The sequence below is a fragment of the Balaenoptera acutorostrata genome, chromosome 1, assembly GCF_949987535.1.
Source record: "Balaenoptera acutorostrata chromosome 1, mBalAcu1.1, whole genome shotgun sequence".
Lineage (NCBI taxonomy): Eukaryota > Metazoa > Chordata > Mammalia > Artiodactyla > Balaenopteridae > Balaenoptera > Balaenoptera acutorostrata.
In genome coordinates, this window is record NC_080064.1 from 152,962,862 (window position 1) to 152,977,645 (window position 14,784).

The following is a 14,784-nucleotide window of genomic DNA, read 5'->3' on the forward strand; positions in this document are numbered from 1 at the left end:
TGGTTATCAGATAAACTGTTGCAGTATCGCAGTGCTGTCATCAAGTAACCCTTACTTACTCAATAACGGCCCCAAATGATGCTGGCAATTCAGATATGCTCTTACTGTGCCTAATTTGTACATTGAACTTTATCATAGGTATGTATGTATAGGAAAGAAAAACATAGTATATACAGGGTTTGGTACTAACCATGGTTTCAGGCATCCATGGAGGATCTTGGAATCTACCCCCATGGACAAGGGGGGAGTATTGTAAATATCTTTGTGTGCATGTGTGTTTGTATATGTGTGTAATCATTGCATACTTATGAAAGGATATCTGTGAAATAAATTTCTAGCAGTAGGATTGCAAGGTCAATGTGAGGGTCACATTTTATTTTCATAGATAAAACCAAACCTCAAAAAAGTTGGTATTAGGTATTATAAATTTTATGTATATATAAATTATTTGTTCTGTTTCTCTGGAGAACCCTGACTAATACAATACAAGTATTAGTATTATGTATTATGTATTGTATACAAGTCTTTATTTTTTCTATTCCATTTATAGTTATTATAAAATATTGGCTATATTCCCTGTGTTGTATTATATATACTTGTAGCTTATTTATTTTATACATAGTAGTTTGTACCTGTTAATTCCCTACCACCATCTTGCCTCACCCTACTGGTAACCACTAGTTACAACTGCCAGTCTTAAAGTTTCTCAGAAGTGAATGCCCTTCTGCATCTTGAATGGAATCGAATAAAATGAACTCAACAAATGAATTATACAGTAGAAGGTAGACAGAAACAATTATTCCATACCTTTACAGTACAGCCATAGTGCTTGAAAGGACAGTCTTGTTCAGCTTCAGGACACACAGCAAGGTGTTCATCCACCTACAAAACAGACAGCCTCATGCTAGAGAAATGCATCCCCAACTCTCCGGCTACCTGGTGTAACTGCAGCAAGCAGGGAGCCAAGGGTGGCTTGGGAAGAAGGGAGGAAACACCATGCTGAAGCCTGGGGGAAGGAGAGCTAAGATGAAAACAGAGAAGAATTCTCAGGGAGAAGGGGAGGGAAGACAGAACCACGGTTATCATGAGGGTAATTTAAGCCTTGGGCCCCTGCTTATGGGATTTTATCAAACACACACCACAATGATTACTGAAACTTTATCTTACATAAAATCTACTAAGAGAATTATTTACAGTTACCTCAGTTCTTGGAATAATCTGCAAACACTTGTTGGGACAAGATACTGGGTACTCAGGACACAAGTTCTCCTCATGATTCTGAAACAGAAAAAGTGTGCTGAAATAAAGCCAGCCTTGCTTCCAAAGGCTCCCTGTATGGTCTCAGAGTGTGTATACATATGTCCCTTTGGGTATCTATGCTATGTGGCTTACCCTCTGTAGGAAGGTATGGCTTAGTTCCAAAAAGGGTTCTAGATGGCTGCTTTCTTGGTATAAATGAATTCAATTCAGTTCAATTTTCCAATTCTTTTAAAGAAGGTCAGAGGACATGGGACTGACAGAGGACAGACTATGGGAGTCACCGGCTTGGCTCCTTTGGCACATGTAAAGGGTACCCCATGCTCTCGTCTTATGCCGGCATCCTGCCTCTCCAATTAGGTCAGAGCATCCTGAGGACAGACAGTGTGGTCACCTCCTTGGGACCCAGTGCCTAGCGTCACTCCTGGACCACTCACACTCAGCAGGTGCTCAAACAACATTTTTGCCAATGATACATGAATAGAGTCTTACCAAGAAGGTTTTTAGCTTTTTATAGAACCCTCAGATAAAGTTATTCTTTAGACCTCTTTCTGCATAAAAATAAATCCAGAAAAGTGCTTCTGGTATCCCATCTGATTCACTGTGACCACTCAGGCAGAATTTAGTCCCATAAAGATGATTCTTTTTTTTTTTTTTACCTGTAGATTGATGACTACCACATCCTTTTTGCAATAAAGGCATTTTTCCTCTCGAAATGGACAGTCTGCGCTCAAATGCTCTTTCAGATCTTTGCGAAGGACTGGCTCCCGACAATTCTCATTAGAGCACTGCACAGCTTGGAATAAGCAGTGCTGAAGGTGGTCCTGCAACAGATAACAACAAGCCAGCGGGGACCCACTGAGCAGGGCAGTGGCAGGGAGAGCCTGCTGCAAGGCCTAGTGAGGGAGGGAGGGAGGACCCTCGGGCAGCAGGAGAAAGGACTGCGAGGGTGGGGGGCAGGGGGCACAGCCTCTGTCACAGGCTCTCTGCGGAGGCCACCCGCTGCCTCTGCTGGGGACAGGGCATGGAGAAGGCTGCTTGCACGGAGGCTGTGACAGCCAGCCTTGTTTGGAGGACAGGGGAAGATGCGTGACGAAGAAAGCATGCCGGGTTTATCTTTGATTACCTATTAACCTGCTCATATTCTCAGGTTCGCTCTTGAATATTTTCCTTAGGCTTGCCAATTAATTTACCAGCTCCTCAAGGACATTTCTTTTGTGCACCCTCCATCCCCACCTCCAGCACCAAGTACTAATCTCTGCACAGCAGATGGTAAAAGCCGGAACAGAGGGCAAAGAAGGAAGAAGAGAAGGCTACCTCCTAAGTAAGTGAAGGAAGGGGAAGGACTAAAGGAAAGAAAGGGAGGGAGAGGAAACTGTTCCAGAAGCCATAAAGAAAAGGATAGAGGAATACAGGGTCACAGGCCCAGGAGAAGCTGGGATGGGTCAGCCTTGTTCAAGTCAGGAAATGTTCTTGACCAGAATATTAGAGAATGATGACTCAACAGTGTCCTTCATGTTACAGATTTTTAAAAGCAGGCATGTCTTAAAACCTGTGGATAACACTGCAAGTTACTGTGGTGCTGACAAGGTATCAAAATCCTAAGGAGTTTGTTCCCCACCACAAGATCCTTTAAACCAGGGTTGGCAAGCTACGGCCCTTGGGCCAAATCTGGCCTGCTACCTGTTTCTGTAAATAAAGTTTTACGGAGAACAGCCAAACCTATGTCTCACATATTGGCTATGACTGCTTTCCCTCTGAGATGGGAGAGTCAGGTAGCTGCGACAGACACTGTACGGCCGGCAAAGCTTAAAGTATTTACTATCTGGCTCCTGACAGAAACAGTTTGCTGAGCCCTTAAGAGAGCACACAGTTTTTCTATAGGAGGTAAATAAATAATATAGCTATTCTCCTTTGCCTCTAGTAATGAGAGACAGTGACAACTGACATCTACCTCTTCTCCAAAATCCATGGATGCTACCCCTGAGCTCTCACCAAAACCGTCAACATTCATCAAGACTCTGCTACCTGTGAGATCCTACACCTTACTCGCAAGGTGAAGGAGAACAGGGAATGAGAGGAAATACAAAAGAAACAGGTGAAAATAAACCAGCTACTCTTCTGCAGAAGCTGAGGATCTGGTCACTAGAGCTGATCAATGAGCCTCATTTCCTGTACAGGCTTAGTGACAACAAAGTTGGTAAAGAGGCCCTGCTTGCTCTAGGACCTGACTACCAAAACAAGTGGCGAGGGACTGTCTTAGGAAAACACAAAAACCTTCTGTGAACTTCCAAAGAAATTCTTGGGTTAACAAGGAAATCATTTACACATTTATGAGCTCAGTGCCTAGGGGTTTAGAGGCATGATGGGGAAAAGATTGAATCACCTGAAATACATTCCAAAACGTGTGGCTGGGAAGGGAAACTTGTAGCATCCTCCTAGTAATTCCCTGGAAGCTAGAGATGCCTGCCTCGTATTCATTCATAGTGTGATTGAACCTGACATGGGCTTGCTGTGGCAGAGCCACGTTTCCTGCTTCCTATTTAACAACCTTCCACCGCTGGATGCAAGAGCAAGGTAGGACAGCTTCATCTGAAAGGAACTCGACGACCCTTCACCTCCCCTACACCTCGTTTGTTTGCATCTCATACCAATGCTTCACCTTTACACTACATTCTAGCTCTGTTCTGGTCTGTGTCATCTGCCTTAGATCACAACCTCTAAGACAGCAGGGCCCACAGCAGCTAGGAAACACCCACCCCAGCACCTGCAAATGCTTCCAGGCAGGGACCCTTACAACTGTGTCTTTCTGCAGTCATGCCCTGGCTCCCATCCTAGGAATCCCAAATCCTTCACAGTTTTCCAAAAATGACATGTCCTTGCTTGACCATTTCTTTTGCCCAGCATGTCTCACATCTTCTCTTTTGGATCAATAGCCCTAACCCACAAGTTAAGGTCTAGCACACATGGTATGTCCTCCATGTGTTCCATACAAAATGAATCTCTTCACGTGAGATTAATTTCACACCTTAGCCCTCGGTGTGCTGCACTGTAGCCAAGTGTACTGCTAGACAAGAATTCTCTGAGGGCAACCCAATGAATCTCCATACCATGCTTAGCCCAGTAACTGTCACATAAAAATGTTCAGTACATGTCACTGGAAAAATAGCAAAGGCAAATATTGTTCACCAGTAATACCAACCTGGTATCTTCCCAGAATAATCTTGGCATTACATCCAGGAGCATTTTTGCAAAATACATATAAATTGAGGACTTCTCTTTTGCAGCAATTGTCTTTAAACACCTAAAAGATAAACATAGTAGGTCTCACACACTCCAAAGCTTTAGAGCAACGTGAAGGAAGCTATTATTAATTTGGTCTTCAAGTACATCTCAAACGTTGGGTGGAAACTTCCAGTCAGTGGTTGGAATGGAAATACCAGATTCACCACCATAAAAGAAAAGGCTGTCTCAGATACATCTGACAGGCCACCAAACACACAAGCCAGGTAATTTAATGCTTAGTGCAGTAGGCTGAAGCTAGGAGAATAGGCTGAAGCTAGGAGAATCTCGTGGTGAACTTGACCCCCCATGCTCAAAGGTCAAGAGGTGGGGCTGTGGATGAGGGTGATGCTTTCAGCTTCCTGTCCCAGGGTGAACGTTTGCATTAGTCATCAGGTGGTGTCACTGAAGCTGTGCTGACTTATTTTTCAGCACAAGCCAGGGGTTGGCAAACTTTCTCCATAAAGGGTCAGAGAGTAAATATTTTCAGCTTTGCCAACCACGTTGCAATGTTCTCTGTTGCAACTATTCAACCCTACTGTACATGATACTTAAATGAACAGGCATGCCTGTGTTCCAATAAAACGTTATTTATGGACACTGAAATGTGAATTTCATATAATTTCCACATGTCACAAAACATTATCCTTCTTTTGATTCATAAAATAAATTTTTGTTTTGAAATAAAGACTCACAAGAAGTTGTAAAAATAGTACAGAGTTCCTGTGTACACTTCTTTTGAGTTTTTTCAGTGATTTAAAAATATAAAAACCATTCTTAGCTCACAGGCCATACAGAAACAGGTGGTAGGCTGGATTTATCCCAACAAATCCCATGTTGTAGTATGCCAACCCCTGGCCTAGTGGGTGAGGCAGACACAAGTACAGCTAAGCATTTGGAAAACGTATCATAAGAGCAGAGAGAAGGAGCATGAACATTTGACTAAAAAGACAAACAATTCACTTAAAAAATCGGCAAAGGATTTGAATAGGAATCTCTACAAAGAAGATATCCAAATGGCCAAGCACATGAAAAAATGCTCAGCGTCATTAATCATTAGAGAATCAAAACCACGACATACCTCTTCATACCAACTAGGAAGACTATAATCAAAAAGATGGACCACAACGTATTTTGGTAAGGATGTGAAGAAGTTAGAACTCTCATACCTTGCTGGTAAGAATGTAAAATGGTGCAGCTGCTTTGGAAACTAGCCTGGCAGTGCCTCAGAATGTTAAACATAGAGCTACCATGAGACCCAGTCATTCCACTCCTAGGCACACACCCCAGAAACATGTACACTTTAAAGGCAAATTTTATGGCAAATGCATTGTATCTCAATAAAGCTATTGTTAGACATAATAAAAATAAAAGAAAGTTTTAGAGACTAAACAGTTGAGAAAGTGATTCCAGGAAGCAGGGTGTTTCATTTCTGCAAGTGACTCACGGTAACTGGAGCTAGTACAGGAAGAGGGTAAAGAAGAAGTGGGAGAAGAATCCTGGGGGGGTCAGTAAGGACTCAAACTAGCCTCTCTCAAAGAGGGGTGGGAGGGGGGTCCCACCTTACCCCACAGTAGAGGAATATGGACTCCAAGGAAGCTCCCCCTCCCGCTCTCCTGCTCCAACTTCTCTGTCCAGTTCAACCCAGGACACTGGCTGTTCCATCACCCAGAGAACTGCTAACCCAAAGCATGATTATCTTACCTCCTGAGATTTGATCACCTCCTTATCTACAGGGCAGAGTGGGACTGCGTTTAATTCTCTGGAAAGAAAAATCAAAATGAAGCCAGAATTAAGGGTTGACCTCAACAGACCATCCAAGAGCAGCCCCAGCGCTTCAGCCACGCCTGACCCCTTGAAGTTCCCCCTGAGCAGGCCAGGCCCTGTCTTTATTCATGCTGTTCCCTCCTCCCAGAAGGGGCCCCCCAGTACCCCAACTTCAGCACCTCCTCAGTCTGCCTGAGAAACTCCCATTCATCCTCCAGGACGTGAGTCAAAGAAGGAGTCCCGCAGACAGAGTCAAATGTCCTCTGCCAACGTTCCCTTGGCAGTCCTATGCTATCACACTGTACCCCAACTTGCACCTTCACTAGAACAGAAGATTCTAGAGGGTCCTGTGTCACACTGGACCTCCAGCTCTTCACTTCTGTGCACTAGAGCTTGGTTTAGCGAGGTGTCTGGAACACACAGGTGCTGAATGAACGAACCCAGGAATGAATGAGAAGGTGCTGTAATAACCCCCTTTCCAAGCTTGGGAGGGTACAACTTCTGTGGCGTCCCTGTATAAACCCCCAAAGCCTGCTTCCATGTCTCTCCTGGTCTCCACCTCAAAATGGCACAACCCAGCTGCCGGGGAGTTGGCAGAGTATCCATGGCGGCAAGGAACCTTCCAGATGCGACACCACCTCTGCCTCAAGGTAAGGAAAGGTCAGGGCGCCTACAGGAAAGACCCCCATGAGATACAGGTCCTTCCTCACATGGACTGTGCACCGAGGTTTGCCTTCGTGTGCAAAACAGGTGTGGTCTGAATTTTCAGGAAAGGTGACTATCAATAAGAAGGAAAAAAATGAAGATTACTCCTCAGGCTCTCAGAGAAGGGCGCTGGGAGAGCCCGTCCTCATATTCGTGGTTCTGTGGCCAAACACAGCAATTCCCGAGACCACGATTACAGTTGAGCGGCCACAGATGACACGTAGATCCCAGGAACAGCCCTGTCTGCTTCTGGCGGGAGCGCAGGCCCTGAGCGCTCACCTCAGGGACAGGATGCAGTGCTGGCAGAAGCGGTGCCCACAGCCCGTCTGGTGGGGGTTGTGAAGCACTGAGCGGCAGAAGGCACATCTGTAGCGCTCTTCCAGCTGCTCCACAAACTGGTACTCTGCGTCCGGCTCAAAGTCCAAAGACATGGAGTTGCCAGAATTCTGGCGGAAGAAGCCACAGGGGACACCTCCTTGCTCCTCAGAACAAGCCATTCTGGGGGATCAGGAGAAGAGAAGGAAAATTCAGTGTGCAAACACCACAGCAACTACAGCCATCAGGTGTTTGAATCATCTGTTCCCTGATTAGTGAACATCACCCACAGGGTCCTTCTGTTATGACTTTGTAACCATAGTAACAACCTCCTGCCACTAGAGGGCTCCTGCAGAGGGGAGGTGGCTTTGGGGCGCTCAGCGGGAGGCTGGACCAGATAACTTCTAGCAGGATTCAGTGAGATTTCAGCCCATTGTCCATCAACAGGATGCTAAATTATCCTTCAGTGTGGCTACATGCTTGGGCAAAATATAGCCAGGTGTTAACTACATTCTGAGTAAACTCTGGTTATGGATTTTCCTTCCACTCAGTTGAGAAAATTGAAACAAAAGTTTTGTTAACATTTTTTAGAAGCAAGAACTTTGTATACCAATACATTCCTTGCAAAATATATAAATACATCACCACCACCAAGCCACACCATTTCTCACCTGAGCTAAGTAAAAGCCCATTAACTGCTTTCCCTCCAATCCATTCTCCATACTATAGCCAGGGTGATATTTTCAAAATACAAGTATGATGGAAGATTATCTCTCCTCATCATTCAGTGGCTTCCCAGTGCTCTTAGGTTAAAGCTCATGGTGCTAAGCAGGCTACAAGAATGCATCCTCCCCACCCAGTAGCATCCTGGACCTCTCCTCCCCTTGCTTCCTGTACTCCAACCACACAGGCCTTCTTTTAGTTCTTCTAATACATCATGCTGTCTTCTGCCACAGGGCCTTTGCACGAGCTGTTGCCTCTGTGCTTCCCCTATCCCCTTCCAGGCCTCTTCATTTAGTTAACTCATATTCATGCTTCAAATTTCAATGCAAGCTTCATATTCTCAGGTAAGCTTTTTCTTCTCCCCCTGGTCTAACAGCAGGAGGTCTACTCATCAGTCTGTAAAACATGCAAGGCTTCCAGGGAGTGGCTAGGGGATAAAGGTAAGTGTGTGGGGGGGTGGATTTTTTGCTTATAATCCTTTTGAATTTTTGAATATAGATATATTACCCATCCAAAAATTTTAAAAATATACAAAACCAAAAAACCATTCATCCACTGCTTTATCTGTCATAGAACTAGGATCCATTCCTTCAGAGCAACGCTTGATTTGAGATTGGACACGCATTTGTGTGATTATTTTATTTATATCTATGCTCCTCAGTGACGCACAGATAGCATCTGGTCTTCTCACTGTTGCGTTTCCAGCCCTTGGCACTAAGCCAGGTGTGGAGAACAATTCAGCTATTTGTTGAGTTAATGTTATTCAATGGACTTTTTGTGAGACCCTCAGCAGGGCAGCTCTAAGTAGTACTGGCCTCTAACATAGTAATTCTTTTTTTTTTTTTCTAATAGGTGAGGGAAATTCAGAGGTGCAAACTTCCAGTTACAAAATAAATGAGTCATAACATAGTGATTCTTAACCTTTTCTGAGCAAGGACTTCCCCTGGCTTTGAAAATTTGATGAAAACTCTAGACCTTGTCCCTATAAAATAGAACACACACACCTTACATGTGTACCCTTAAGGACCCTTGGGACCCCCACCAGTGGTCCCCAGGTTAACAACAGTCTGTCTCCCCTGCAGGCATGCTGCTACTTTTGGCACAGTGCCAGGAGTGGTGGTTTCAGTGTCTGCAAACAGTGAAAGGATGGGTGGTCCCTCCAGTGGCTGTGGTACAGGAAGGCTTGGCCTTCAGGCTTGCTTGCTTTGGCTTGTTCTTGGGATCCCTCATGATTCTCCTGGAGCTGACAAGTTCAGCTGGGCCTGGGAGCAGCTGTGTGTCCTGACCACGTAGGCAAGAGATGGGCTGCCCCATTCAACCCTAAACTCTGCCCAGGTCGGCTGCTGAGTCTGGGCTGTGGCCTGGATGAATGGAGCAGAGGAAGCAACTGGCCTCTTTCAGCAAATAAAGCTTTCTCTCTGGAGAAGCCCAGCAGACCAGGGGATTTTTTTCTTTATCCCGGGGTTTGAGACCAAAGCCCCACGTTTTCCTCCCTGCATGTTTCCTGCAGAATTTCAAGGGTGGTAGGTGAGCAGAACAAGATGTGATTATCCCCCCTTTAACGTTGTTTACTCTTGAGATTTAACAAAAAAGTTTTAATTATGATGATGAAGAGGCACAGCACTTGATGTACACACACAACCTAATAACCAAGACTCACCTTTCTCTCAGAGAAGGGGGAGAACCTATTCCAAAATGCCCTAATCTGTCCTGTGTCCTCTAGTCCCAAGGGAGGAGGACAATTCACGTCCTGTGCCCCTGTAGGATTCTCTCTCAAGATCACACTCGTGTCTATGTCACAGAGCATCTGAATTTGGACCCTCAGAGATATACCCTAAAGCAGCAGGCCTGTTGAGCCCCCAGAACAAGGCAGTAGGATGTACAGAACTCAGTTTGGGTTCCCCTCCACTACATTCTATCCTCTTTCCTAGCACAAGAATTTAATGTGCTCATCTGTGTCTCTGTCTGTCTTTCTCTACCTTCCACTCAATTTTGCTATGAACCAAAAACCACTCTACAGAATAAAATCTCTTAAAAAATGTGAGGACAACTAGGGCACCTACTAGGCACTGGTGAGGGACCACAGACACCTAAGGGCACAGGAGGAACCCCCAGCAACCAGCTGTTTCAATTATAGGTTTATTTTTCCTAATATATTTTTTATCTTTCTTATTTTACTTTGTTCTTTATTCTTTGATATTGTACTACTCCTTTTTTTTTTCTTTCTTTCTTTCTTTCTTTTTTTTTTTTTAACCACACCATGAAGCTTGTGGGGTCTTGGTTCCCAGGCCGGAGGTCGGGCCTGAGCTCCTGTGGTGGGAGCTCCAAATCCAAACCACTGGACTAACAGAGAACCTCAGACCCCAGGGAATATTAATCAGAGTGAGGCCTCCTAGAGGTCCTCATCTCAGTACCAAGACCTGACTCTATCCAACTGCCTGCAAACTCCAGTGCTGGAGGTCTCAGGCCAAAAACCCAGTAAGACAGGAATACAGCACCACCCATCAAAAAAAGAGAAATGACAAAAAATATGTTACAGACGAAGGAGCAAGGTAGAAACCTACAAGACCAAATAAATGAAGACAAAATAGGCAACCTACCTGAAAAAAAATTCAGGGTAATGATAGTAAAGATGATCCAAAATTAAAAATACTCTAGAAGGAATCAATAGCAGAATAACTGAAACAGAAAAACGGATAAGTGAGCTGGAGGATAAAGTGGTGGAAATAACTGCCAGGGAGCAGAATAAAGAAAAAAGAAATGAAAAGAATTGAGGACAGTCTCAGAGACATCTGGAACAACATTAAATGCACCAACATTTGAATTATAGGGGTCCCAGAAGAAGAAGAGAAAAAGAAAGGGTCTGAGGAAATATTTGAAGAGATTATAGTCGAAAACTTCCCTAAGATGGGAAAGGAAATAGTCAATCAAGTCCAGGAAGCACAGAGAGTACCATAAAGGATAAACCCAAAGAGAAACATGCCGAGACATATTAACCAAACTATCAAAAATTAAATACAAAGAAAAAATATTAAAGGTAGCAAGGGAAAAGCAACAAATAACATACAAGGGAATTCCCATAAGGTTAACAGCTGATTGTTCAGCAGAAACTGTGCAAGCCAGAAGGGAGTGGCAGGAAATATTTCAAGTGATGAAAGGGAAAAACTTACAACCAAGATTACGCTACCTAGCAAGGACCTCATTCAGATTTGATGGAGAAATTAAAATCTTTACAGACAAGCAAAAGTTAAGAGAATTCAGCACCACCAAACCAGCTGTACAACAAATGCTGAAGGAACTTCTCTAGGCAGGAAACACAAGAGAAGCAAAAGACCTACAAAAAAAAGCCAAAACAATTAAGAAAATGGTAGTAGGAACATACATATCTATAATCACCTTAAATGTAAATGGATTAAACACTCCAACCAAAAGACACAGACTGGCTGAATGGATACAAAAACAAGACCCATATATATGCTGTCTACAAGAGACCCACTTCAGACCTAGGGACACATACACACTGAAAGTGAGGGGATAGAGAAGGATATTCCACGCAAAAAGAAAATCAAAAGAAAGCTGGAGTAGCATTTCTCATATCAGAAAAAATACATTTTAAAATAAAGAGTATTACTAGAGACAAAGAAGGACAATACCTAATGATCAAGGGATCAATCCAAGTAGAAGATATAACAATTGTAAATATTTATGCACCCAACATAGGAGCACCTCCATACATAAGGCAAATGCTAACAGCCATAAAAGGGAAATCGACAGTAACACAATCATAGTAGGGGACTTTAACACCCCACTTTCACCAATGGACAGATCATCCAATATGAAAATAAGTAAGGAAACACAAGCTTTAAATGACACATTAAACAAGGTGGACTTAATTGATATTTATAGGCCATTCCATTCAAAAACAACAGAATACACTTTCTTCTCAAGTGCTCATGGAACATTCTCCAGAGTAGACCATATCTTGGGTCACAAATCAAACCTTGGTAAATTTTTAAAAATTGAAATCGTATCAAGTATCATTTCCGACCACAATGCTATGAGACTAGGTATCAATTACAGGAAAAAAAAAACTGTAAAAAATACAAATACATGGAGGCTAAACAATACGCTACTAAATAACCGAGAGATAGCTGAAGAAATCAAAGAGGAAATCAAAAAATACCTAGAAACAAATGACAATGAAAACACAACGGCGCAAAACCTATGGAAGGCAGCAAAAGCAGTTCTAAGAGGGAAGTTTATAGCAATACAAGCCTACCTCAAGAAACAAGAAAAATCTCAAGTAAACAACCTAATCCTTACACCTAAAGCAATTAAAGAAAGAAGAACAAAAAACCCCCAAAGTTAGCAGAAGGAAAGAAATCATAAAGATCAGATCAGAAATAAATGAAAAAAGAAATGGAGGAAACAATAGCAAGGATCAATAAAACTAAAAGCTGGTTCTTTGAGAAGATAAACAAAATTGATAAACCATTAGCCAGATTCATCAAGAAAACAAGGGAGAAGACTCAAACCAACAGAAGTAGAAATGAAAAAGGAGAAGTAACAACTGACACTGCAGAAATACAAAGGATCATGAGAGATTACTACAAGCAACTGTATGCCAATAAAATGGGTAACCTGGAAGAAAGGGACAAATTCTTAGAAATGCACAACCTTCCGAGGCTGACCCAGGAAGAAATAGAAAATATAAACAGACCAATCACAAGCACTGAAATTGAAACTGTGATTAAAAATCTTCCAACAAACAAAAGTCCAGGACCAGATGGCTTCACAGGCGATTCTATCAAACATTTAGAGAAGAGCTAACACCTATCCTTCTCAAACTCTTCCAAAATATAGCAGAGGGAGGAACACTCCCCAACTCATTCTACGAGGCCACCATCACCCAGATACCAAAACCAGACAAAGATGTCACAAAAAAAGAAAACTACAGGCCAGTATCACTGATGAACATAGATGCAAAAATCCTCAACAAAATACTAGCAAACAGAATCCAACAGCACATCAAAAGGATTATACACCATGATCAAGTGGGGTTTATCCCAGGAATCCAAGGATTCTTCAATATACGCAAATCAATCAATGTGATACACCATATTAACAAACTGAAGGATAAAAACCATATGATAATCTCAATAGATGCTGAAAAAGCTTTCGACAAAATTCAACACCCACTTATGATAAAAAGTCTGCAGAAAGTAGGCATAGAGGGAACTTACGTCAACATAATGAAGGCCATATATGACAAACCCACAGCCAACATCATTCTCAATGGTGGAAAACTGAAACCATTTGCTCTAAGATCAGGAACAAGACAAGGTTGCCCACTCTCACCACTATTATTCAACATAGTATTGGAAGTTTTAGCCACAGCAATCAGAGAAGAAAAAGAAATAAAAGGAATCCAAACTGGAAAAGAAGAAATAAAGCTGTCACTGTTTGCAGATGACATGATACACTACATAGAGAATCCTAAAGATGCTACCAGAAAACTACTAGAGCTAATCAATGAATTTGGTAAAGTAGCAGGATACGAAATTAATGCACAGAAATCTGTTGCATTCCTATACACTCATGATGAAAAATCTGAAAGAGAAATTAAAGAAACACTCCCATTTACCACTGCAACAAAAAGAATAAAATACCTAGGAATAAACCTACCTAGGGAGACAAAACGCCTGCATGCAGAAAACTATAAGACACTGATGAAAGAAATTAAAGATGATACAAACAGAGGGAGAGATATACCATGTTCTTGGATTGGAAGAATCAACATTGTGAAAATGACTATACTACCCAAAGCAATCTACAGATTCAGTGCAATCCCTCTCAAACTACCAATGGCATTTTCCACAGAACTAGAACAAAAAATTTCACAATTTGTATGGAAACACAAAAGACCCCGAATAGCCAAAGCAATCTTGAGAAAGGAAAATGGAGCTGGAGGAATCAGGCTCCCTGTCTTCAGACTATACTACAAAGGTACAGTAATCAAGACAGTATGGTACTGGCACAAAAACAGAAATATAGATCAATGGAACAGGATAGAAAGCCCAGAGATAAACCCATACACATATGGTAACCTTACTTTTGATAAAGGAGGCAAGAATATACAATGGAGAAAAGACAGCCTCTTCAATAAGTGGTGCTGGGGAACCTGGACAGCTACATGTAAAAGAATGAAGTTAGAACACTCCCTAACACCATACACAAAAATAAACTCAAAATGGATTAAAGACCTAAATGTAAGGTCAGACACCATAAAACTCTTAGAAGAAAACATAGGCAGAACATCTATGACATAAATCACAGCAAGATCCCTTTTGACCCACCTCCTAGAGAAATGGAAATAAAAACAAAAATAAACAAATGGGAGCTAATGAAACTTAAAAGCTTTTGCACAGCAAAGGAAACCATAAACAAGACCAAAAGACAACCCTCAGAATGGGAGAAAATATTGGCAAAGGAAGCAACTGACATAGGATTAATCTCCAAAATTTACAAGCAGCTCATTCAGCTCAATATCAAAACAACAAACAACCCAATCCAGAAATGGGCAGAAGATCTAAATAGACATCTCTCCAAAGAAGATATACAAATTGCCAACACACACGAAAGGATGCTCAACATCACTAATCATTAGAGAAATGCAAATTGAAACTACAATGAGGTATCACCTCACACCAGTCAGAATGGCCATCATCAAAAAAT

The 14,784-nt window shown here is 42.4% G+C and overlaps 1 protein-coding gene across 4 annotated transcripts in view; it reads right to left on the reverse strand.

Annotated features, from left to right (window-relative positions):
- The window catches only part of TRAF5 (TNF receptor associated factor 5), a 45,076-nt gene that overhangs the window by 10,359 nt on the left and 19,933 nt on the right, over positions 1-14,784 (reverse strand). For all 4 annotated transcript variants that reach the window (XM_057534128.1, XM_057534147.1, XM_057534124.1 and 1 more), the window contains 6 exons: positions 7,291-7,509; positions 6,244-6,301; positions 4,460-4,561; positions 1,917-2,081; positions 1,201-1,278; positions 808-882 (listed from right to left, as the gene is read on the reverse strand). In XM_057534128.1, coding sequence (XP_057390111.1) covers positions 808-882; positions 1,201-1,278; positions 1,917-2,081; positions 4,460-4,561; positions 6,244-6,301; positions 7,291-7,508 — 696 coding nt within the window. In that variant the 5' untranslated portion in view covers position 7,509. The remainder of the gene's footprint in view (positions 1-807; positions 883-1,200; positions 1,279-1,916; positions 2,082-4,459; positions 4,562-6,243; positions 6,302-7,290; positions 7,510-14,784) is intronic.